We start from the raw sequence: 24,348 nt of genomic DNA, 5'->3' as shown, positions 1-24,348 counted from the left end.
CAGAACAGAACCTGGATCTCCAGGCGCACGCGGAGGACTTGGAGAACCGTTCCCGCCGGAACAACATCCGCATCCGGGCGGTGCCATGGGACGGAGAAGCTGGTGACTTGTGGGGATATGTGGAAGCGCTCTTCCTGCAGGTTCTTGATGACGAGGACGTGAGTGCCGTCAGGATGGACAGGGTCCACAGGGTCGGCTTGCTTAGACGCGGAGGGGGGCCTCCCCCGATATTTTGGTCTGCGTCCACGACTTCCAACTGAAGGAGCGCATTCTCCGAAAGGCTCGGGAATCCCCATCTTTGCAATTCCGAGACCATCGCCCCCAACTGTTCCAGGACTTGGTGGCTTCGACACTCCCGAAGAGACGGGAGTTTCGTCCTATAACCTCCTATCTCAGGGAACTGTCTATATCCTACTCCTGGGGCCACCCCTTTCGCCTCATCTTCAGGTGGCAGAACAGACTGGTGCAGGTCCGGTGTCTTCAGGCGGCCAGGGACATCTTAGGCCTTGACGATGCATCCCCTGCCTCCGATGACGGGGGCTCCCCTTCGAGGCGGAGACGCCGGGCGCCATCTTGGCAGAGAGTGGGCCGAGAAAGGGACCTGAGACGGCCTGATCGCACGACCAGCTTGCAGGAGCGGGGGGCAGCGGTTGCCTCCGTTGCATCTGTGTCGGTGCCATCGAAACAGGATAGCTCTGGGGCGGCTTGAGCTTTGCAGCGAAGTCTTATGGCGCCGGAGGGGCCCTTCGCCTTCAGGTACTGTGGGTAACATGTACTTTTGGGAAGACACCACAGTCCGGCCCTCGGAGGGCACACACACTGGTGCCCCTTCCCCCACCACAGGGGGGCGACTACACTTGCCCTCGCATGGGAGCTGTTGTTACTCGTTTTGTATCCTTCCTTTGCTCTTCTGTTTTTTGGGTGGGAAGGTTCCGGGATGGTATGTTGAGGGAGTAGGGAGGGGGGGGTGTAGGGGAGTTGGTGGGATTGCACAGGGGGGTGGTGGTGACCGGAATGTGTGGTTTGACTGTTGCTTTTGGTTTGGGACTTCTTCTGGGGTTTGTTGGCGCGAGCCTTGGCTATGGTGCCAACTATACTTCTTGTTCAGGTGCTGGCGCAGCTATTGGCAGGACCTCTGGTACAGCCTGGGGATTGGCTCTGGGAGTCGCTCAGGGAGGAGGAGAGGCAGCCTAGCGAGAGGGGTGGTGAGGATGGAGTGCAGGGGGGGTTCAGACGTGGGAGGTGGGAGGTATGTTGGGGTTCATCGACAAGGCGATAGCTGTGCGGCTGGATTTCATGTTTTACGATGCCAGTTAGTATTGGTACTTGGAATGTGAAAGATCTGAACTCCCCGCAGAATCGCCAGAAAATTTGGAAATACTTAAATGATCACCAACTGGATGTGGTGGGCCTCCAAGAGACTCATTTAGCGCGCAGAGATGAGCTACGCCTTAAGCACAGGCATTTCCCCCTCATTTACAGATCCTCAGCCTCCACTAAACATAGAGGGGTGGCCCTTTTATTTCGCGCGTCCCTCCACTTCCAGCCAATGGGGGTGAACTGTGATAGGGAAGGCCGCTGGCTGATGATCATGGGGTTCTTGCATGGTAGGCTCTGCACTTTTGTGGTAGTGTATGTCCCCAATGCAGGCCAAAATAGCTTTCTCCAAGATCTGCTGCGTAGAGTGGGGGACTTTGTGGAGGGGCACTTGTTTCTGCTAGGTGACTTTAATATGGTGTGGGACAAGGACCTAGATAGCTCTGGCACTCAGAGGTCCGACGCTGGCCTGTTTTCTACTGAAACGCGGCGACTGGTGAGTTAATTGGGCCTGATTGACGGCTGGCGCTCCCTGCATCCCCAGTCCCGAGATTACACCTTCTTTTCTCATGTCCACCATTCCTATTCCCGCCTAGATCATATCTTTTTGAGCCAAGCGCTGAGGGGAGATGTCCGCGACTCCAGCATTTTCCACTATCTGGGTCTGATCATAGCTTGCTGGTCCTTGGAATACACTGGGCGGCAAAGGGTGACAACCTTCGCAAGTGGTACTTTCCGGCCGCGCTGATATGGGACAACACCTCATGCAGGGAACTACGAAAGGCCATTCGGGACTTTTTGTCCCTTAATCCCATCTCGGACATGTCTGTATTCACCACATGGGATGCTTGCAAGGCCTCGCTGCGGGGGACTTGCCTGGCCCTCAATGCTGGCCTTAACAAACTGAGGAGGGAAGAGCGGGAAGGGTTAGAGGCGAAACTCGCTGCCTTGGAACAAGCGCACAAACTCCGCCCGTCTCGACTGACCCTTCGCCCCTTGACAGCGGTTAGGGGGAAATTAAAGGCCCATTACAATAATAGGGCGGAATTCACCCTCCTAAGGCTCCGCCACCTCTCGTACGCTCAGGGGAACAAGGTGGGACGGCACTTGGCCCGCCAACTTCGGGATAAGAGGGAGAGGGACTACATTGGAGGTATCCGGGACTCGTCAGGTGACCTGCACCACCGAGATGAGGACAAGGCGGCCCTTTTTGGACGCTTTTATGCCGATCTCTACGCGGGGGATGCCCTCGATTCTGAGGATCAGACGAGTTATCTGGCGGAGCTCCCTATACCCCAAGTTTCTACAGAACGGAATGACTTCTTGGCTGCCCCCATCTTAAGAACGGAGGTGCTGGACGCCATTAAGGCTCTGAAACTCCATAAGGCGCCAGGTCCCAATGGCTACACCGCCCTTTTCTACCAGACGTTCGCATCGGAGGTGTGTGACTACCTGGTCTCCCTCTTTAATGAAATGGCGTCGACTGAGAGGACTTCGGGATCTATGGCGGAGGCGGTGATCTCCGTTATCCCTAAGATGGGGAAAGACCCGTCCAAATGCTCTTCATATCGCCCGATAGCCCTCCTCAATATTGACGCTAAGTTATACTCTTCTATTCTTGCACGTAGGCTACAGGACTTAATGCCGGTCCTCATCCATCCGGACCAGTCCGGCTTTATCAAGGGCCGACAGACCCATGATAATATGAGGCGAGTGGTCCACCTGATAGAAAAAGCCAATAGATTTCATATCCCAGCAGTGCTGGTGGGCCTTGACGCCGAGAAGGCCTTCGACCGCGTGGACTGGGGGTTTCTATTCCGCACCCTGGCCGCCTTTGGCTTTTCGGATAAGTTTATAACCATGATACGGGCAAACTACAGCGATCCCCGCTCTAGAGTGATGGTTAATGGACACCTGTCCACCTTCTTTTCGCACTCCCGTGGTACCCGACAGGGCCGTCCCCTCTCCCCCCTGCTCTTCGCGCTGAGCATTGAGCCGTTGGCGCTAGCAGTGAGGGAGCGTGAGGGGATCCAGGGTCTCCCCTTTACTGGTGAGCAACACAAAATCTCCCTGTTTGCGGATGACGTTTTGTTGTCCGTGGGGGACCCGGCGCACGCACTCCCGCACGTCCAAAAGGTCCTCTGTCGCTTCGAGGGGGTGGCCGGTTTCAAAGTCAACTTTGATAAATCGTATATCCTCAATCTCACATTGCCTCCTGCAGAGGTGGAGTGAGTGCGGCTGCTGACCCCTCTGTCTTGGGCGACCACCTCTCTCCTGTACCTGGGAGTTCGGCTGACGCCTTCCATAGGGAGGTTGTTCTCTGCGAACTACCCTCCGCTGCTGGCATCTCGTGGCTGGGTAGAATCCACGCTCTAAAGATGGTCCTCCTCCCCAAATTTCTGTACCTCTTCCAGGCCCTTCCCATCCCGATGGATCTGGACTTCTTCCGGCGCCTTAAGACCTTGATGCTGCGCTTCACCTGGCAGGGGGGTCGAGCGCATTTCTGCTTCGCTACTCTGCCGTGAAAGGAGGGGGGGGGGGGTTTCCCCGATATGCACCTCTATTACAAGGCTGCGCAATTGCGCGTGCTGGTGGAATGGTCCTGACAACTCTCAGAAAAACACTGGCTGCACATGGACAGGAGTGTCGCAGGGAGGTCCATCTGGGAACCTGGCTTGGAAACCTAAGGTGGACAGGCCCAGGAACGCTTACATCATTACGCCCACGAGCACGGTACTGAAAGTATGGGACACAGTCTCTAGTGATGATCGCTGGACTACGTTTCCCTCCCCCTTTACACCGATCCACTTCAATCCGGCTTTCCCGCCGGCGTTGCAGGAGGGCCCCTTTCAACCGTGGAGAGAAGGGGGCTGTAGGGCCCTTACGCACCTGTTCCACTGATCTGCCCCACTCACCTTTGCTAACTGCATGAGGGACTATGGCGTCCCGGCCACGGAGCGGTATCACCACCTCCAGCTTCTCCACTGGGCTACCTCCTCGGGGATAGGCGACGCAGCCACTAGACCCCTGTCCCCATTTGAGGCCTTTATCCTCCGAACCAACACTATGAGAGGTGCTATCTCCTTCCTTTATAATCTGCTGCTTACCACTGCTGTGGCACCCCGTCCCCGCTATATGGGGCACTGGGAGGAACTTCTTGGGAGAGATATTACGGATGAGGAATGGTCGGGCCTTTGGCGCGACATTACGACGCACAACCACTCCATAGACTTACGTGAAGCCCATCTCAAGACCCTTATGGATTGGTACTTGTACCCGTCCAAGTTACATCGCATATTTCCGGCCTCCTCAGACCGGTGTTGGAGGGGCTGTGGTCTCTTACGTGCCTTCCGCCACATCTGGTGGGATTGCCCCATCATCCGCCCATATTGGGAAGAGATTTTGTCCCACATCAAAGACATTCTCGGCTATCCGGTGTTTGACTCCAGCTCTCGAACGTCAAACCAGAGCTGACAAACAAATCTTGTGGCTCTGCCAAGCTCACCCTAGCAGCCGCCTGGAAGAAGCCAGAAGCCCCGGCGATATCCTTGTGGCACGTGAGACTGTGGAGACTATTGAGTGTGGAACGAGTGGCGGATATCTTCCTAGGAGCCTTCAAGAACTTCATGTTTCGATGGGGTCCCCTGGCCAGCTTTCTCTCACGGGGGCTACCATCAGCAGTTTGTCCATCCACACTACGCACACTTCACCTCCTCCAGATATAACCAGGGCCGTATGAATGAAGGGATGCATGTGTACAATTGTCACCACCACCTGGGGGGTGGGTAGGGAGGGGGGTAGGGAGGGGTATGGTAGTTATGTTAAATGTTGCGACGCCCTCAAGGCATCTGGAGGCTCCAAACTTCTCCTGCACTGTATCAATCGCCTTGCTTCCGGTACCCCTTCTTGGCAGAGCCCCTACCCCTCCGGGATTCGGAGGGGGGATTGACTTTGATTGACATCAGAGACTGATCTTTCCAATTGCACTGTGGTACCTGTTATGACGATTACAACGTGCTGTTTGCCTCTTCTTTACTCCTTATGTGAGAAGCACTACGGGGCTGTCGCTTGTATTATTTTCTCTGTTCTTCAAAACAAAATACAAATACAAATTTTACAAAAAACAACATTTCAGTCAGTTGTTGTTACTGGAGTAGATTATGGAAATGTATTTAACTTAACAAAAATTGAATCTCTAAAGTAGAGGAGGCCAATCTAATTTCTTGAAAATATCCCACCTCGGCTGCCCTACTGAATATTCAAATACTTCCTATAATCAACAGAATTACATACAGAGGGTTATTCCATAGGAGTCTTGCTTCTCTAGACCTAAATTCACATGCTCCTCATTTATTCTTTTCACCCAATCTCCAGTTCACAGAAACGATTCAGCATACAGAACAAAGAAATTTTGAAAAACAATGCTTAGTTTGTAGCGAACATATTAAACTGTGTAATGAAAGGTCTTTTATTGCAAGCTGGGAAGAGAATGACCACCTTAAAGAAATAATTTAAAACTGACCATTTTTTATAAAGGCCTGTGTAACTTTGTTTATTATAAATGTTATGTCTTGCCTGTTTTTATATGAACCTCCTTACTGAGTGCTAGTCTGGATCAGGAAAATGTCCCCTACAGTAATATACCACCAATACCAGGTAGTGCTGTACACTGTCCCCTTTGGGGTCTTTTGATATCACCAGAAGTGAAATCAAGGAACACCTAAAAGGTGCCACTGGAGCAGGTGATGTAATTTCCTTTTGATCTGAAGCCTGCTGAGGTTTCTTAGCCCTTTTTTCTTAACCAGAGTTTTGTTTTGTTGAATGTTCGAAGCCGTCCAAGTTCAAGCCTTGCAGCAAGAGTTGGGAACAGACCCACACAAGTACACTCTCTGGTGCCTTGGCCTGTTGCATGAGGTCTCTTGTGTGATTTGCGTGTAGGTGCACCCCAAAGCCATCGGGGGATGGGATTCTAAACTTACACTTGCCTCTGAAGCACAAATTGGAGCCATCCCTAAAGTAGTCACACACAAGTAGCGCTCTGAAGTGCTACCTTGTTGGCCTTCGTTTTCATCCAGTGTATTCTTTAAGTTGAGGTCAAAGGGTACGCCCCCATCACACTTACGGTATTATGACTGGGATGAAGAAAAGCAGGGCTCAATATAATGATTACCAGTACGTATGCAGGAAAGTGTCCTAGGAAGTCTATTTCATCGTAACATTGCCATCATGTATTTAAAGTTTCTTTTAAACTATCAGAAATTGGTTTTTTTTTAAACTCATATTTTCATTATTTTCACCTGGGGTACATTTCGACCACTATCATCTAATCATTGAAATAGCAAAATAAAAAAAGACTTTTAAGATGTCTAATGCTAAAAAATCATTTTACTGTCTGCTCTTGCAATAGTTGCTCCAAATGGTATTAAGTTTTTTATTTTTTAATCTTTCAGAGTACAAGAATATTTTGTGCGCAAAGACAATCCAAAGAAATTGATGTATGCCAGCACCCATCTGGTCTTGAAGGAACCAAATGGCTCCAAATATGTTGCAGCCAAAAATTGGAACCTGCCAGCTGTGACTATTGATTGGATTCTAGAGTGTTCCAGAACTGGAAAGAAAGCTGAAGAAAGCAATTTTCTTGTGGAAAATGCAGAAGCTAAAGGTATCTTACCTGTTCTAATGATGCATTTACACCCCTAATAAAAGCTTAGGTTACTGTTCTAGTGAAGGCCCACATGCAAATGAACCTAAGATGTTTTAACTCATTTCAACATTCTTCACATACTTTCTAAAAAACACATGTAAAACATAAGCAGGCTCTAAGTAATATCCAAACAAATGGGGAGCTCAGGAATGGTTGTCTATTGTGAGTTGCATTAGGAGACGAGACATGGAAAGGGCCTCCACTCATAAGAGAGAAATTCTAGTCTGCAATAAAACAAATCTTTGTATTAAGTTTATGTGCTCCAAGAATAGAGGACTGTAAGCAAGAAACTGCTGAGTGTAAAAATACACTCCATAGGTTTTCTCATCAGCAATCATCATTCATAACACAAATTCTAACAGAATAGTTTATCACAAGTCATTAGTGATATTGTGACCCTTTTCGAGGACTTTTGTGTGTATATGGGAAATACGTGCCTGGCTTCAAGTTTAAGGATAATGTTGAGGATACAGAGTGGGTGATCCCTTAGTTCAGTGTCCACAAGCCTAGACCAATTATGTGAGCGAGAATTTTAAAAGAGTTTATGCTACCTCAGCCTTGTGCATGGTTTATGGAATAATACCCATGGACACTCCTGTTTCAGTGACCTTTGTTTCAAGAATATGCTCCTCTAAGACCACTTTGTTTGTTGTTGTTTTGGCTTCAGTAAGTAGCACGTGGTTGGTGCAGTGACTATAATTGCCTATGGGTTACGTGAGTGCCCTTAATAGAGAGGATGAGGTGCTGAAGTATCTTCTGCGATTGGCCCTCTTAGCAAGTGGTCAGGTTATTGCAATTAGAAAACGAACCTGCAAGATGGTTCTGCAGGCCTCGAAAAATCATAACAATTTTACCATACCTGAATGTCTAGTGAATTCAAGAATCTACTTGACTTTACTATAGTGCTTTTGACTCATGAACTGCTCTCAAATTGTCTGATCCTATTCAAATATTTTATTTTTCTGCTTCTCCTTTTTCTTCATTATCACATATGAGAGCACCTTCATATATGCAAGTTCAGCATGTGTGCTATACAAAAAACTATTTTGTTTGATTTAATAGACTAAACTTTTGCTCCATGTACAATAAGAATCTAACCCACCTACAGGGCACACATAATCCCTAACTCACAACATAGTTCACTAATAGTATTATCAGCAGGGAAGAGGCAGGGCTGTTTCTCAGTTCATGTTTAAAAACTTGCTTTTAATTAATGCTCTCAATGCAGTGATTTAATCTGATGTGCTAAGATGAAATGCTTCGGTGTACTAAAAAATTCACTTTACTTTTTTATTAAGATACCATATTCTGACATGATCTTTGATGCATGATATATATGACAAATATTTTTAAGGCTCTGCTAGTGTATGTGCTCTCAGAGACAGAGCGGACTCTTGGCTCGGCTCTTACTGGTAATTTGTTGGCTCACCACCTCTACACAGCAGAAGGTGGGCGAGGTGCAATGCGAAACACAGAGGCATTGTGTCCACTTCAGAATGACTTGTGACCTGAAGATTGCATGCTCATTCAAGGTCTGCAGCCAGGTTCTTTAGCTTGAGCTGATGTTTCTAACCAATGTTGTCAGGTGCACGATCTTAGTGTGCATCGATCTTGTGTCTGTCTTACTGTTAGGACGGGAATGCATAGTTTTACAGATGGGTTTGTGGTCTCGAGGGGCATACTAAGCGTACCTTTCTAGGACGGACTAATGTTCACCTGTCTTGTATATGTGATTCGTGATGCACCCGATTTAAGAGTTGTAATTGCCTGGTTTTTGGAGTGACCACAGTGAGGTGGATTATGTTAGGACTTAACATGCAAAATTTCATTGCTGTGCCTCCACTCATCGTGCACATAGCCAAGACATACCCGCCCTGTTATGCTAGTGCTGTAAATTATCTAAGTTCTGTACATGCTTTTGTACCCCAGGATCTTTACCTATTTGTCTCATAAACCAGATCACAGTGCGGCATCAGTTCAGGGCATTGCACTTATGGTTAATACAATACACGTCACAGCTGGGCGTTACTCACCTGCGCCTCCCCTCCCCTGCACTCCTTTGCGTTTCGCCCCAAAAACCGTCAGCAACTATAGACTCCTGGCTGGTGTGTGTGTCCCTTCGCTATGAGCGGGGCTGCCTGGGTATTCAGAGATCCAAAGTCCTGGGGCAAGTTCATCCTCCTGTAGGGGGACGCATTAGCTGATGTAGCAAGTAAGGCAAATGCACTAGCAAGCACTGCAGTTTCTCTTGCATTTATTTAAGGCCATATGCTGACCAAAGGCCAGAAATCCACTGTCATTAAAGCTGCATTCCCAAAAAGGACAAGATTTAGGGTGCTGATACTGACGGCATGCTGTAACCAGCTTTGATTACAATTAAGGGACCATGCGAAAAAGCTAGACGCGATCTTAAAATAAGTGAAGATCTAACCAGTGAATTTGAATCAATACTGTTTGTTAAACCCTCAGTGCAACTCTTTTGTTGTTATTCACCCAATAAAATATGAATAATAAAGAACTATCACTGGAAATCCTCGATAGTCTTGGAATAAATTCTTATTTTATTTCTGCCAGTGACGAGCATTACAAACATATCGGTGATGAATCAGTGGAGGTTTATCAAAACCTCTTTTTAATGCTGTGACAACTGAGTAAAAGGTTCAAAAGTGCGGTGTAGTTTGTGCATGCATCTCACCAATCACTAGAAAGGGCCGCACTGGAACCAGAATCTGGTTCATTCAAGGTCATTTCTGGTGCTACCCACAGCGATGACCTGACACTTTAAGTAGATTTGGGAGTGGGGGAAGGTCATCAGCTATGCCTCATTACTTGATGAAGGCGAATTATAGTTTTCTCAAGTGGCAGAAAAGGTGGTCTCTAGTTATGGAGCAGAGGCCTGCAGAGAACACTAAAGAGGTGGTTTGATCCAGACTAGATTGAGAGTGCACGGTATATTTGGATCTCATAAAACTAGAGACCCTGAGAGGTCCAATAGAGCACCAGGGACTCATTTATTTTGCTAACTGCTTTTCCATCAAACCTGACCATACGCTGGTGTATTCAGCTTTTCAGCACCAGGAAGCTATTCACTGTCCACGTGATTTATGGTTTTGTTGTATGAAAAGTACATATACGCTTGCCTACAAACATAGGCCAGCAAGAAGAATGTACCCCACTTGAGGTAATAACAGCCCTGCACCCTCAATCCTCCCCTCTTAATTCTTTGCATCCACCCAAAGGGAAAGGAAGGAAAGTTGCCAATGTTGACAAAGTGAGAAAGTTGGCTGGGTGCTTACGTGTTGCAGTTCCTCTATTTTGCATTATAATTTCACACAGTCTCACAGTGGGTTGATGTGGTGATTCCCAGGCTCTGGGCTTGTTGTAAATGCAGAACACACATATGTGTTGTGTTTTGATGGATACTATAACAGATCCCTAACTGAATGAATGATTGGGGGATCCCCTAGATGAAGAATTGCGTGTGACTGTTGTACCAAGGGCTTTGTTGTAATTGATTGTTTTGTGTGGGGGGCACCCTTAGTGTATTTCCTCTCTAACTTCACCTTTTTTTGTGGCATTATTAAACATGACGGGTTTGGTTCTGTCAATCATGGCAAAACCCTTGTTCACTCTATTTGCAAGGATACTGGTGTAGAGTTTGACAGCCACTTTTGACAACAATTTCGACCTCTAGGATCCACAAAGTCACTTATCCCTCTGAGGCTTGGGAATCACTGTTGTCATGGCTTAAGACAATAAAGTGGTTATGCCCTTGACTTTCTAAAATGAATTAAAGATCAGTGTCAGCAGTGATGCTACCTCACTGCATATTCTTTTGTAGAAGAGAGAGGAGTAGTAGCCTTTTAGTCTAAGGGATTTCTTTGTTTAGAGTTAGATATGCCCGAACAACTATATCGACTTGTACACGCTTCCATAAGTCTGCTGCTTGTGCAGACATGGTGCGCAAGCATGCTGTGTGCACATCTGTGAATCTTTGTTTGTGGATCTCTTTGTTGTAGAAGTCCCAACAGGCCTATGCTATACTTTAATGGTGTGTGCTAGCTAAGCCTGACCAGTCCCAACAGGCCTATGCTATACTTTAATGGTGTGTGCTAGCTAAGCCTGACCAGTCATGGATTGGGTTTTTTTTTTTTTTTTTTAAAACCTTTATTGAGAAACAGGTATAAGTACAAGCGCAGGCCTACAACCACAAGGGCCGGCCGCAAAATCAGGAGAGTCAAAAGAGAACAACATCAATGTGTACGGTAGGATGAATACAGGATAGACGAGTAATGAAATCGTTACACAGTAAGCGCCAGGATAAGAAAGGTTTCATTTTATGATGTATAGAGGAGGCAGAAGCCATATCTACCCGTGTGTCATGCAACATACTCAGAAAAAGAGGGGGGGACGAGAGGGATGCAGCCCCCTACGCAATCAAATAACCACAGTAGAGCAAAGCCCAGATACATCCAATGCACATCAAAGGTTCAAAAATAAAGGACAAATCGTAGCAAACAAGTAAATGGGTCACTGCATAGACCGCCCTCCCGCCCCGAAAAAGGAGAAAGTGCAGACACTTACGAAACGAAGGAGAAAGAACAAAGGGACATAGCCCACCCCCTAGAAAGAAAGCAAAAAAGGGACCATAGAAGAAAACAAACTAAAATAACAAACACCCCCCCCCACCCTACATCACTGTAATGGCTATGGCCTATCCCACTAAACAGCGTGCCTGTCGCCCAGAGTCACCCGAAATATGGAAGAAAGAGAAAGGGAATAATAACGAAGGGAAAAAGAGAAAGGGATAAAAGGAGAGGAAAAAGAGGGAAGAGAAGGAGAGGAGAGAAGAGAAGAGAGGAGGGGAGCCAGCGATCGAAATACAGAACACCACCCCGCCCGCAATAACGGATCACTAGTCGAGGTCAAAAAGGGGATACTGAGAAAAGCCTACATAAAGGATGAAGACAGGAACTGTCCAAATGATGAGGCACGGAGATGGCAGTTAACAAAACAAAAGTCCCGCAGGCACCCAGGCACGATCACCCCTGGCCACTTCTATGAAAAGCAGAGCTGCGAGACCCCGCCACGGCCAGGAAACAGCATGATACAGTGGGTCCATACCAGTCAGGGAAAGCAAGTGGGATCTTCACAGAACACCGTCTAGGCGAACAAAAAGCAGCCAGGAAAACTCGGCAGCAGTCAGAATGCAAAAGTAACCCAAAGATCCACGTGGCCAAGCACAAAGTCCGGGCTGTCCAGCACAAAGCAAAGAAATCAGGATGTAGGAAATACTGCTGCATCGGCACCGGGTCCACTTGATCCCATGGAATCGAACACCCAGCCGGATAGCCCAGCACAGCAGCTGGAGAAGTCTCAACAAGACCAACTCGGGGAGACGACACCGCGTCACAAAATGGCTGAACAACCATGGCGGCGATCCGCAACTCCAGGTCCCGGCAGTGCAAGGACAGGTCGATCCGCAGAGCACCCAGGGCGAACAAGACAGCAGTCCGTGTAGGGGCCGCCCGAATCAAACGAGGTCTGGGGAGAGCAAATGCAGCAACGTCCCTGTCTCCAGGAGGAAGACACTGCGAGGGGCCATCCGCCATCTTGTGCATATCGCCCGCCGCCATTGTCGCATCCGCCGCAAAGCCCACCAGGAGTGCCGGAGGCCCCAGGACACACAGCCGATCCGCGGCGGATGGCGCTCGGCGGAGAAAGGAGAGTCACCAGAAGAACGGGCGTGCTCCCCACCACACTCGGGGGAGCCCTGCACCGTATTCCAGGCGGGACAATCAACAGGAGTGGGCTCCTCACCCGAGGGGTGCCGGACAACGCGGCTTCTCTTCTTCGGGTCGGCAGACAATCAGGCATGCGGGGTGGCCCACCATCGGGGGTGGGCCCGCTCCGGTGCTTCCGGCTCGCGGCTCTCAGGCTCCCACCATCGGGTCTCTTCAGCGGTTCCGGGCCGCCGGCACTCCGAACACCTCCGGGCAGACACAGTACTCGAGGCCCCGGCGTCAGGGCCGGGAAGCCAGCAAGGTTACAAGGGCAGAACGAGGAAACCACTGCACGCCAGAGCCCCGGAAAAAGACGGTAAGTGAAGGCTCTTCCCAGATAACCAAATTCGGAACACCCCGATCAGGATGAAAGACAGGATAGGCGGCGGGAGCCAGTCATGGATTGTTGGGATTCTTTTGACAGTAATTTTAACCCTCAGTTTTCAGCCCTGTAGTTTGCTCAACTTTTTGCCACCTTATTAATACTTCTGTTTGATCGGCCATAGAGAGTAATCTACTCTATGCCCAGCATTTTGACTTATCTTTGTGCATTATTATTTTTTTTAGTTTGGGTTCAATTTCAGTTTCAAGAATAGATGGTTGCCACACAGGTGGCCAAAAATATATCCAATGTGCCCAGTAAGGAGTGTTATTTTTATTCATGTATTTATATGTATTACAGCTGAACACATAAGTAAATTACAAACATCACTATACACTGATTGCGCATAATACTTCTTCTACATCTTCTAAATTGTGACATGTAATATCACTATTCTATGCAGACTGGGGTTAAAAGTCGTAAACCTCATAGTAGGATAGGGTGACATCTCAGTTGAATTGTTCCCTTATCGCTATTAAGAAGTAATACATGTCAATATAATACAGTAATAGGCGACTCATCTGTCCAATATTAGAATATGGGGTATTATTTTGGTATAGTGGATTGTTCTTAAGTGGTCCTGAAATACCTTCAGCTCTAGAGGAAATGAACAAAGCTTCTGCATATATTTCAAGTTGTTCTTCATAGCATTAATAGACTTTGAGCCATTTATCTTGAGTTCATACATGGCCACATCCCCAACTCAATGCCAGCTCTTTTTACAAGCAGTAACATTATTGCACCACATTTTCTTACACTTGCTGCTGTATCCCTAAACAGACTCAATAAACATATGCAGGATCGAGGTTGATATGGTGTGCAGTCATACTGGTTAGTGCAAGGATGATCTTGCGGCAAATTACAAAAGGGCGGCACCAGAGGCTTACAAATCAGACACTGCGCATCTTCTTTAAGACCACAATAAATCAGACTGTTTAGTGAACAGTGTATGGTAGATTCTATACAGAAACTTTAAATGAATATTGCACACTCTGCTGTTCTATGATAATGCTCCAGTTTGCATGCAGCAAAATGGCCAATCGACTTCACGAAGTGGGCAGTTTAGCATGTGATTCTACCCATCACGAGTGAAATGTGTAATGATAGGTGCCTCCGTCTGCATAGTGTTGTATAAGCTCATAACCAAACCCTTGCAGGGCATGGCAGAGAGCAGTAGTGATAGTTTTAAAATTAAAGGGTTCATTGGGGAAAGTATTGAATGCAGCCCTTGAGGCTTTGCAGAGCTTATAGTAAAGAAACATTGCTAATGACTTGTGATCCTTAAGGACCAGATCACCTAATTTGTCTATATTAAACTTTCTTAGTGGCTGGCCTAATTTGTCTATATTAACGTTTCTTAGTGGCTGGCAAGGTTTTTCTTCACTGGTCTGAGTGAGCCTAGGGAGATTCATAGTTTGTAGAATAAAGACTTCCAAGTGGCACTTTAAAACCCAGCTGATGCTAGCCATTACAGTACAGTGGACTGCGTTAATATCATGTCATGTATGTGTTGACTTATTTCAGCATTGCCTGCAAGGGAGATGGGCCACACTGTCTCCCTCATTCGCAAGGTGTAGCGGGAATAGAGGCGAAGAGTACCACTATTGGGCGTATTGAGCCTGGGCGCAGAGGTAATAAAGCTCTAAATCCGGTGCAGTGAAACCACCTTGATTATATGGTAGACTAAGAACTTTGCATTTAAGCCCGGGTTGTTTGCCAGCCCATGGGGTCCTAACTACAAAGGACCGAATAGTTTTAAATAATTGTTAGGTGAATATAAGAAGTATATTGGTGAAGAGGCATAAGAAGTTGAGTCGGATAATCATTTTCATTATAGCTATTCTGCCCTCAAGAGAGGGGGGTAAGATGAGCCATTGTCCAATTTTGTTTTTCAAGTTTGACAATCCTTCCTCCCTAGTTTTTCCTTATGACAGATTCTGGGTCTCAGCTGACCCAGATACTTTACAGAGCCATTGCACCATTCAAGTGAAAATTTTGAGAGGGCATGCCTTTTTATGATGTGTGGGGAAAATGCTAGGATTTATTCTAATTAATCTGCAGACCAGAATGGAATCCACACCTTACGCATTCTCTGGTAATAGGAGACAGATTGAAACTGGGATGACATACATATAATTCCATGTCATAAACGTATTATGATGCAAGCAACTTTGAACAAGTGAAGATTAAGGGTGAGGAAGAATAGTGTTACTGTAGCCTGTGTGTGCACCAAGGGGTTTCTAATGCTAGAGCAAATAGAATGGGAGAGAGGGAGCACTGCTGTTTAGTGCCACGCTTTTATTGTGACTGGATTTGATGCAAGTCTGTTAGCACGAATACGTGGAGTGAAAAAGGTATATAGTAATTGAATGCAATCTAGAAGGCAGGACTGCATGCCAATACTCTGGAGCACAGACAACCAGAACTCCCACTCCCGGAAGTTGAACTCCTCAGCGGTGTCCAAGAGAACTGTTGCCACCTCCAGGCCAGGGTGCGACTGATGAATGAGTGCAAACAGTGTTACAAATTATTCGATGTAGACCTTGTGAGGATAAATCCTGATTGGTCAGGCAGTACTAGACTTTCAACTGGAGGAAGTAATCTATTTGCTAATAGTTTAGCCGTTATTTTGGTGTCCCTGTTTTTTTTTTTTTTGCAGAGTTTTATATAGCGCGAACTAGAACCGAACCGAATCAGTTATCAGAGCGCTTTACATAGCACCAGTTACGTTACATGAGGACACACTTTCATTTTTTTTTTTTTAGGCACGGGGAGATTAGGTGATTTGCCCAGAATCACAGGGGGTTTTTGGCGTCGTTACCTAGACTCGAACCCAGATCCCCAGGTCCGAGGTCGAGCGCCTTAGCCGTTAGGCCAACCCCTCTCCCCTTTAAGAGTGATAATTGTGTGTACGATTCGTATACGTCTAACAGATTGCCAGGTTTGTGAAGAGGGACTAGGAACTCTTCCCTCATTGAGTGATGGACAATGTGCATTTTGTGTACCTCCTTAAACAGTGCAAGTAAGTGTAGAACTAGAACAAAGGCAAATTATTAGTAAAAAAATATTCACAAAACTGTCTATGCCAGGCAGTTTACTGCCTGGTAATTCATGTATGCTCCTAGAATCTCTTCAATGGTGATGGGTTGCATGGGAAAAGTGTGATGTGTGCTTCCTAACCATGCCAGTGGAATACTGTTGAGATAATGTAGTGTTTGGGGACTAGCTGGGTGCTGTTTGGTGGCACAGCGATCTGACTGTAACACTGTAAATGCTTTCAGTATCATAGTGTGACTAGCCATTCCGTAAGGTTGTAATGGCAATATTATTGTTAGCTCATGTGGTTTTGAGTATAAATGCTACATTTTTGCCGGGTCTCTTCTCTTCTCCAAAAGAATGAACTGTTGCCTACCTAGGCAAGTGCTTGACTTTGTGCTCTGCTCTGTCACTTAATTTTATGATTTATTTTTTTTCCATTGTAGGTCAGCTGGTAGTGAGGAGTCTGACTTATCCTCCAGTTTGAGTTCAAGCTCTCAGAATTTTAACTCTAGTTTCAGCATGTGTGTCTGAAGTGTGTTCAGGATCCTGTGTTTTGTAATCCACTCTTCCCTCATCACTACCTTGAAGAATTCCCATAGGGATCACATGCTATCAATTGGACTAGCATTGTTTACTTAGTGATTTCTGTTTTAAGCTCACCTCTAAATGCTGGGTCTAACAGGGCCTCTCAGTGTAGTTACCACAAGAATGAGGACCAACTGGACAAGCCAACTTGAGCAACACCAGTGTGTGACCAGATAGTGTTTTTCCTGTTTTGTTGGACCGAGATGTAAATGCTTTAACCTCTTTGGTTATCAACCAGTAGACTAATCGTGAACATGGGCCAAGTATAGAAGACATAATGTACCCTCTGTGCTCAATATCTGCATCACGCACACCATTGCACCCACCTTTTTCCAACCCTTGATTGCCTTGGTGTAGGTTAGAAACCAATTGCTCCGACTCCTACGAGCCTGGATAGGGTGGGGGTTCTCCTGTCTGCCAAGCAATAGTGGGTGAAGGAGAGTGATTTTTTTCAGTATTGTAGGTATGTGTTAGAAAAGGCATTGGCAAAATATATATACAATTTTTCTAAATATATTTTTATTTTATTTTGCAACAATTGTGAACATTGACGTAACTGTAACAACAACATTGCACTTAGACCACAATCAGCCACCCTTTTCTTCCCACATCCAGTGAGCATCTGAGGGCAAAATAAATTGTTAATGCTTAGGAAGCAGACTTGAAGAATGCGTCCTCTTATCTGCTTTTGATTGGTCTTCTATAGGTTTTGCTTCTGTAACCTAGAATTGGCATTTTTCTGCCTGTAATCTCTGATGCAGGGAATTAAAGACTTTTAGAGTGATAAGCAGGTCTGAGTAGGGTTCAGCTGAATGGGGCAGTATACATTAGTGTGTTTCGGCATTTTTGCTAATTCATTTTGTATGGGAATTGCTTGCCCATCATCCTGAATGAGGTATGGCGGCGCTGCTCATGATACAATGCTTTTTGCACATACTCTACCACAGCTCATAATGGCCCTTGGTGGTAACTGTGAGGATGACCCTGCAGTACCTTTCGTACCTTCTACGTAACAACCACTTTTTCCTGGGCAAGAGGTGTGCTTTCTGCTAGTGCTGCTGGTGGGACCTGGGGAGGGAGGTTGGAGAGCCCAGGTCAGATTGCTGTGCCCCTAGGGCAGCGTTAGTGTTGGGGGTCCGAGGAGGAGCCAGCGGCAGAAAACCAGGAGGCCCCAGCCCCTTAGGTCTACCCGGAGTGCCAATCGCTGCTGACCCATCACTGATTCCCCAGTAGCATCTGGGGCGGCAGAGATAGGTGCAGATCTGACCCTGGTCACTGGTGATAAAATTGCATTATATGTAATAGGTTTCTTGCAGGTTTTAGCCTAGATATGGCTAAGAAGGTGGTGTAGTGCACACCCGGAACCATCCAATTGGCTGCAGACCGCATCAGGGGATCTCGTGACCGGAGTACATTCTTCCTCTGTCCTATCTCTGCAGCAGCTGGATGTTAATAAATACAATTCTTGCAATGTTCGTGCATAGCTTTTCAGTTTCACTTCCCAGTCTTTCCTATAATAATGTGCTTAGATGTTCTCTCAAAAGAATGCACAGAGCTTGGGAGACACACCATCAATTGCCCCCTTTTTGCTTGCCTTTTTTATTTCAACCATTGATTACTTTTCTTAACAACATATAAAATACAAAGTACAACGGAACTTATTTAAGAAAAATTTAAAGCGATACAGAATTTGTGATCAGTCTGACAGTGTTCATTGCAGATCCGCATTCGAGTTTGCTTTGTATTACTCACAAAACAATACAGGACAAAGGACCACTCTTCAGCAAGAAAAAAAAATCAACAAATATACACAGCAAAGGAACCTACGCTAAAATAAATTGCTCCCCACCTCAACATTCCTACATACAAAAAAAACATGGGTGGAACATCTTTCTTTGTTCAAGCAGCCAAATCTGCTCACATTCACTACCCAAACACATAAGGTCCACTGACAACCATCTTAGCTTCAGAAGATTACTCAAGAGCTGGCTCTTTCCCACATAACAACTATAGTCACAGCCCAACAGTATACTCCAACATGGCCAGCTATGATTCCTATGCTATAGAGATAAACTTGTTGTTATTCATGTGTCATTGTACACGGAACTATGTCTCCTGTTATAAGCAGATACATTCCTATAAGGAGAAAAACATATATCACTCTACACCACAAGATATGTGTGTATAGTAGACAATGTCATAATTGTTGCTTCCATATATAGGTGCATATATATATGAGTTTATGCCTGCCACTAAAACTTTAAGGAATATCATGAAAAAAATACCATATTTTAACACAACATAAATGTGCACATCAGTCGATTTAAATAGCGCTGCTCTGTGCACATATGGGGATTTATATACAGGGGTTTCCTTCAGCCAATATAACCTTATTAAATGTCCTATGCACATGTGTATGCATTAGTTAATTTCAGTTTTTTTTTAACTAAACCCCTCCTTTTAAACCTTTGTCCCATCTCTCCACACTCTGATTCATCCCAAACCTTTCTGACTACTGTGAACCACAAAACATAATTTCAAAACTTTTCCTCCTATTTCGGCCACGTCTCCCAACTAACAAGCACACTCGACCACTACTTACATAAAAAATAACTTACTACTTCACCTTTCAAATCCATTCCCATCAATCTATCCCTACTGTAAACTCTACAAAGCACACAAGAAATCAAGAGCACAAACCTAACACAACTAATGCACAAAGAAAAGAAAATAATGACAAATCTACTATTAACATCCAATCGTGCCACTCACCGCAAAACACTTCAACGCCTTGTCAGGCGTAGGAACCGCTATATAAATACAAATGTAGTTACAATAAATGTGTACAAAGAAATGTGAAGTCCTGCTCAAGGAAGAGTATGTGCTGAGGCATCTTGCACAATACTAGTGAAGAGTGCACTTAACCAAGGATCGATTTGACAGTATCAAAGTCCCTTGTTTGTCACACTGATAATGGAAGAGAAATGCTTTTACAGAGGGCAGGAGTGTTGTTGTCTCTGGCAGAAAATAAGAGGGGGCTTCCAGTGGTGGAGAATGCCCCTGATGTATACCAGTCTGGGGCTGTTGAGGTATCCTTATATGCAGCAGATTTGTGAGACTCTAGAAAACCCAGTTTTAAGTTGTGCAGTTTGGGCACGAATAAGATTTTCCTATTATTATTAGGGATCCCGTTTTTATTGTGTGTATTTTTTGTAACATTTCCTTCTGTATTTATCCTTATTTGTTTTTTGGCCATTTCAGTGGTATTTATCCACATTTAGTTTGTTTTTTGAAAAAATGGAATCGTAAAAATGATATATTTCATCACACGCACTCATAATTTGGTGTGTTTGAGCTAACTAAGCATCCAAATATAATAAAACACCACACCACATGTACATATTATCACTCTACTACACATGTATGTTAACATATGCATGTATTTAAGGAAATCCCAACCTGTTTTTTGACTTTCTGCTGTCTATCTGCTCAGCTCTTGTCCTGGAATTCCTGAAAGGCAACATGGAAAGTCCCTCACAAGAATCACAATTTTTTGTATTTTTCCACTATTAAAATTGTTTTTTGTTTGTATTAATCTATGTAAAAGAAGAAACTGGGAGCCCTAATTATCATCTACTATATTGGCAGTGAGGATAGAACTGAGATTTTTCTCCTCTGGAATACCCCTTTGTTCTTTCTAATCCTGTAGCAGACCTTGAGAACAGACAGTTATGCAGGCAGGCATGTAAATTGGAATATGTCTAGAGGTTTGCCCTGGTTGAGTACATCTGTCATGGTTTTTATCTTTTGAAGTTCAATGTGCCATGGAAAACTAGTAGTTCTACATCAGAGGTGAATATGCTGGTCTGGTACCTGCAATATAATACATAGGATTCTTTAATCCCTACATAAATACATGTCTCTAGTTTCTTTATATTCGGCAACTAGTGATGTACTTAGTTGCCAACTATAAAGAAAAGAGGTCAGAACTCGACGTTCATAAATTATTACAGTTGAGCTCTGGTCATGGGGCATAATTGAAGCAGCTGTTTAAAGCAACGTGTTGCTTTTGTTATTTCTGATCTATTTTGTATGAAGCTGGCTCCTAATATCGTGTACCAAAACTAGGTGCACTGTGTAAGAGAGTCCAGGTATTCCTTACTAGTGTACAGGGGCTTGCTTTAACAATCCCAAAGTGCTGTATTTGTGGTAGTGTAGTTGAGCTGCCTTAGGCTTATCAGAGGTGAGAGTAAGGCATTTGTTGCGCACACTGAGTCCATAAATGAGAAACACACTCAATACAATCATCCAATACCAATTAGAAAAATAACATAGATTTTATATGAGTTTAGACACCAAGATTTTTGAGATTAGGCAAGTTATTTTCAAAATTGTCAGAGAGACAGAAAAAACAGCTGTCCTATTTGAGGCATGAGCCTCGAACGTGGTATTGTTATCCTATGGGAGAAACATGCACTGCATAGGGAACCTTGCAATTGAGTTACAGGGTCATTCTTCTGGACTTAAGGTAAGTAGGGGCCAAGGTTCTTAAAACCACCATCAGTTTCGGTTTGGCTGCCCTGGTGTGTCCGGGTCCAGAGGTGCTAGTTGTAAGGGTAGCTTCAAACTCTACAGCTTAAGTTAATGGGTAACTCTAAATAAGGAAAAAGGCTGCAAGTGGGGACTGGGAAACCAGTCTGGCAGAACCCAAAAGAGGGGGGCTCAGCTCTGGAGAGTCTCTCGAGCAAGGGGGCACAGTCAGTAGACTCTGACTCAGGCTGTGGGGCTCAAGTGCAGAGGTGTTTTGTCCAGTGGGTCCCTTGCGCTGGAGGCTCTCACTTTTTAGGTCACCGAGGAGATGGGGACAAAACAGGGCCACTCTCGACAATGGCTTCTCTGATGCTGGCATCCCACATCATTAGCTCTGTATTGGCGGTGTTGGTGTCCGGGCTGGACACTAAACAAGCCGTAGTTGCTCCAAGGGCTCCGATACCACAGGTGTTGGTGCAGCTCCTGGGGATCTTGGCGTCTCCAAACTTGGTAGGGAGACAAATCTGACCTTCGGGAGCACAGAGACCTCCTCCTGGGATGCTGCTGCCTCGGTGGGCCCAGGAGTCAGCAGAACGATGTACCATATCGATGAGGTCGGTGCCTACAGGCAAGTGGCTCCTCCACTTCAAGTGAGATGGTGGCTGGTAGGCAAAGTGCTGGCAGCTCCCCGAGGCTTTCAGAGGATGCACTGCTGCAAGACGAGTCGGGTGTTTTCAATTGTCGTTACAGGAGCAGGCAGGAAGGATTTGGTTCCAAGTCTACAGCTAGTCCACAGTTCTTGCGTTCTTTTGCTCTTCTTTGTCCTCCTCCTTCTTCATTAGTCAGATGAATCTGAGTTCCTGGTGTTAGAGGGCCACCTAAATACTGAATTTAGAAGTGTTAAAGGGAGTTAAGGTAAATAGCCAATGTACTACTTTCCCTAGAGGTCACTACACTCCCTATATAACCACTTCCTGTGGGAAGTGGGCATAACCCTGTCCCAGAGTTCCTAATTCCACCAAAACCAAAATGATGGAATCCTTGTTTCATGGAGCACATCAGGTAGCCCACCTTAGCCTGCTGCTGCAACACGCCTACTTGTATAGCTAATTTCCCGCATGCCAATTGGGCCTCAGGGCAGGGGGTGGCATCTCCCATGTCTGGGGGAAACTGGGGTTGCATATCAAAGGTGGCAGGGACTTTGAAGCCCCTGGCCTTGACATGCTAAATCACTAGCCATCCTGCTGGAGGAGGTTTGAACATCTTCCTCCGGACCAGGCACAATTTCTAACCTCGGGGAGAATGGGCTGTCACCTACAGGGGATCAGAAACATGTCTGTCTTGGCAGGCTGGACGATACTGGTATACCAGCATACTAGACAGTAGTAGGTTTTTCAGGGGGCACCTCTAAGGTGCCCTTTGGGTGCATGGCATAATCTTGTACTGGCAACAGTACAGATTTATTAAGACAAGATTTTTTTTATACCAAACATCAAAGGTTTCAGCAAAGCCATTTTGTAGCTTTGAAACTTTGAATGACCAGTTCTCAGTACGTATACTTTTTTTAAAACGTATTTTTATTATAGTACTGCGTTATTTGACGTAACAATTTGCACATTATACAGTTGACAATTCTCATGATCCGCTAATCGGGCTATTAACAAGGTTAAATTTCGACATGCGTATCTGGGTTTACTCACCCATGTCAGATTTGTGTGATAAATCTTTCATTGTTATCAGAGTGCGGATATTGCAGAAAGAATCAATCAATCACTCAAAGCATTTATAGAGCGCAGTACTCACCCAGAGGGTCTCAAGGCGCTGGGGGAGGGGGGTCCGCTACTGCTCAAACAGCCAGGTCTTGAGTTGCTTCCTGAAGGCGAGGTGGTCCTGGGTCAGGCGGAGGTGGGTCGGGAGGGAGTTCCATGTCTTGGCGGCGAGGTAGGAGAAGGACCGTCCCCCTGTGGTGGCTCTTCGGATGCGGGGGACGGCGGCGAGGGCGTGGCCGGTCGATCGAAGCTGGCGTTTGGGAGCGTAGAAGTTGAGGCGGCTGTTGAGGTATTCTGGGCCTTGGTTGTGTAGGGCTTTGTGTGCGTGGGTGAGGAGTCGGAAGGTGATTCTCTTGTTGACCGGGAGCCAGTGCAGGTCTCTCAGGTGTCCGGAGATGTGGCTGCGACGGGGGATGTCCAGGATGAGACGTGCTGAGGCGTTCTGGATCCGCTGGAGTTTCTTCTGGAGCTTGGCGGTGGTTCCGGCGTAGAGGGAGTTGCCGTAGTCCAGACGGCTGGTGACGAGGGCCTGGGTGACCGTCTTCCTGGTCTCGGTGGGGATCCACCGGAAGATCTTACGTAGCATGCGCAGGATGTTGAAGCACGACGAGGAGACGGCGTTGACTTGTCTGGTCATGGAGAGGGAGGAGTCCAGGATGAAGCCTAGGTTGCGTGCGTGGTCTGTTGGTTTGGGTGCGCTGCCTAGGGCGGGGGGCCACCAGAAGTCGTCCCAGGCGGAGGGTAAGGATCCCAGGATGAGGACTTCCGTCTTGTCCGAGTTCAGTTTCAGGCGGCTGTTCTTCATCCATTCGGATACCTCTTTCATCCCTTCGTGAAGGTTGGCTCTGGCGGTGGCAGGGTCGTTGGTGAGGGAGAGAATCAGCTGGGTGTCGTCGGCGTAGGAGATGATGTTGAGGTTGTGCTGGCGTGCGATGTCTGCGAGGGGGCTCATGTAGACGTTGAAGAGGGTTGGACTGAGCGAGGAGCCTTGAGGAACGCCGCAGATGACTTCGGTGGCTTCAGATCTGAACGGGGGGAGGCGGACTCTCTGTGTCCTTCCGGCGAGGAAGGAGATGATCCACTCCAGTGCCTTCTCCTGGATTCCGACGTTGCTGAGTCGCTGCACTAGTGTACGGTGGCAGACAGTGTCGAAGGCCGCGGAGAGGTCTAGGAGGATGAGGGCTGCTGTTTCTCCGTTGTCAAGCAGTGCTCGGATGTCCTCGGTGGCTGCGATCAGGG

The 24,348-nt window shown here is 46.5% G+C and overlaps 1 protein-coding gene across 5 annotated transcripts in view; it reads left to right on the top strand.

The window, feature by feature from the left end:
• Nucleotides 1-24,348, top strand: part of TOPBP1 (DNA topoisomerase II binding protein 1) — a 303,450-nt gene that overhangs the window by 119,858 nt on the left and 159,244 nt on the right. For all 5 annotated transcript variants that reach the window (XM_078663859.1, XM_078663862.1, XM_078663863.1 and 2 more), the window contains one exon: nucleotides 6,768-6,979. In XM_078663859.1, coding sequence (XP_078519985.1) covers nucleotides 6,768-6,979 — 212 coding nt within the window. The remainder of the gene's footprint in view (nucleotides 1-6,767; nucleotides 6,980-24,348) is intronic.

Source organism: Lissotriton helveticus, chromosome 10, assembly GCF_964261635.1.
Source record: "Lissotriton helveticus chromosome 10, aLisHel1.1, whole genome shotgun sequence".
NCBI classification, from domain to species: domain Eukaryota; kingdom Metazoa; phylum Chordata; class Amphibia; order Caudata; family Salamandridae; genus Lissotriton; species Lissotriton helveticus.
Note: the sequence above shows the minus strand (reverse complement) of the source record. Positions and strands in the feature narration are given on the sequence as shown.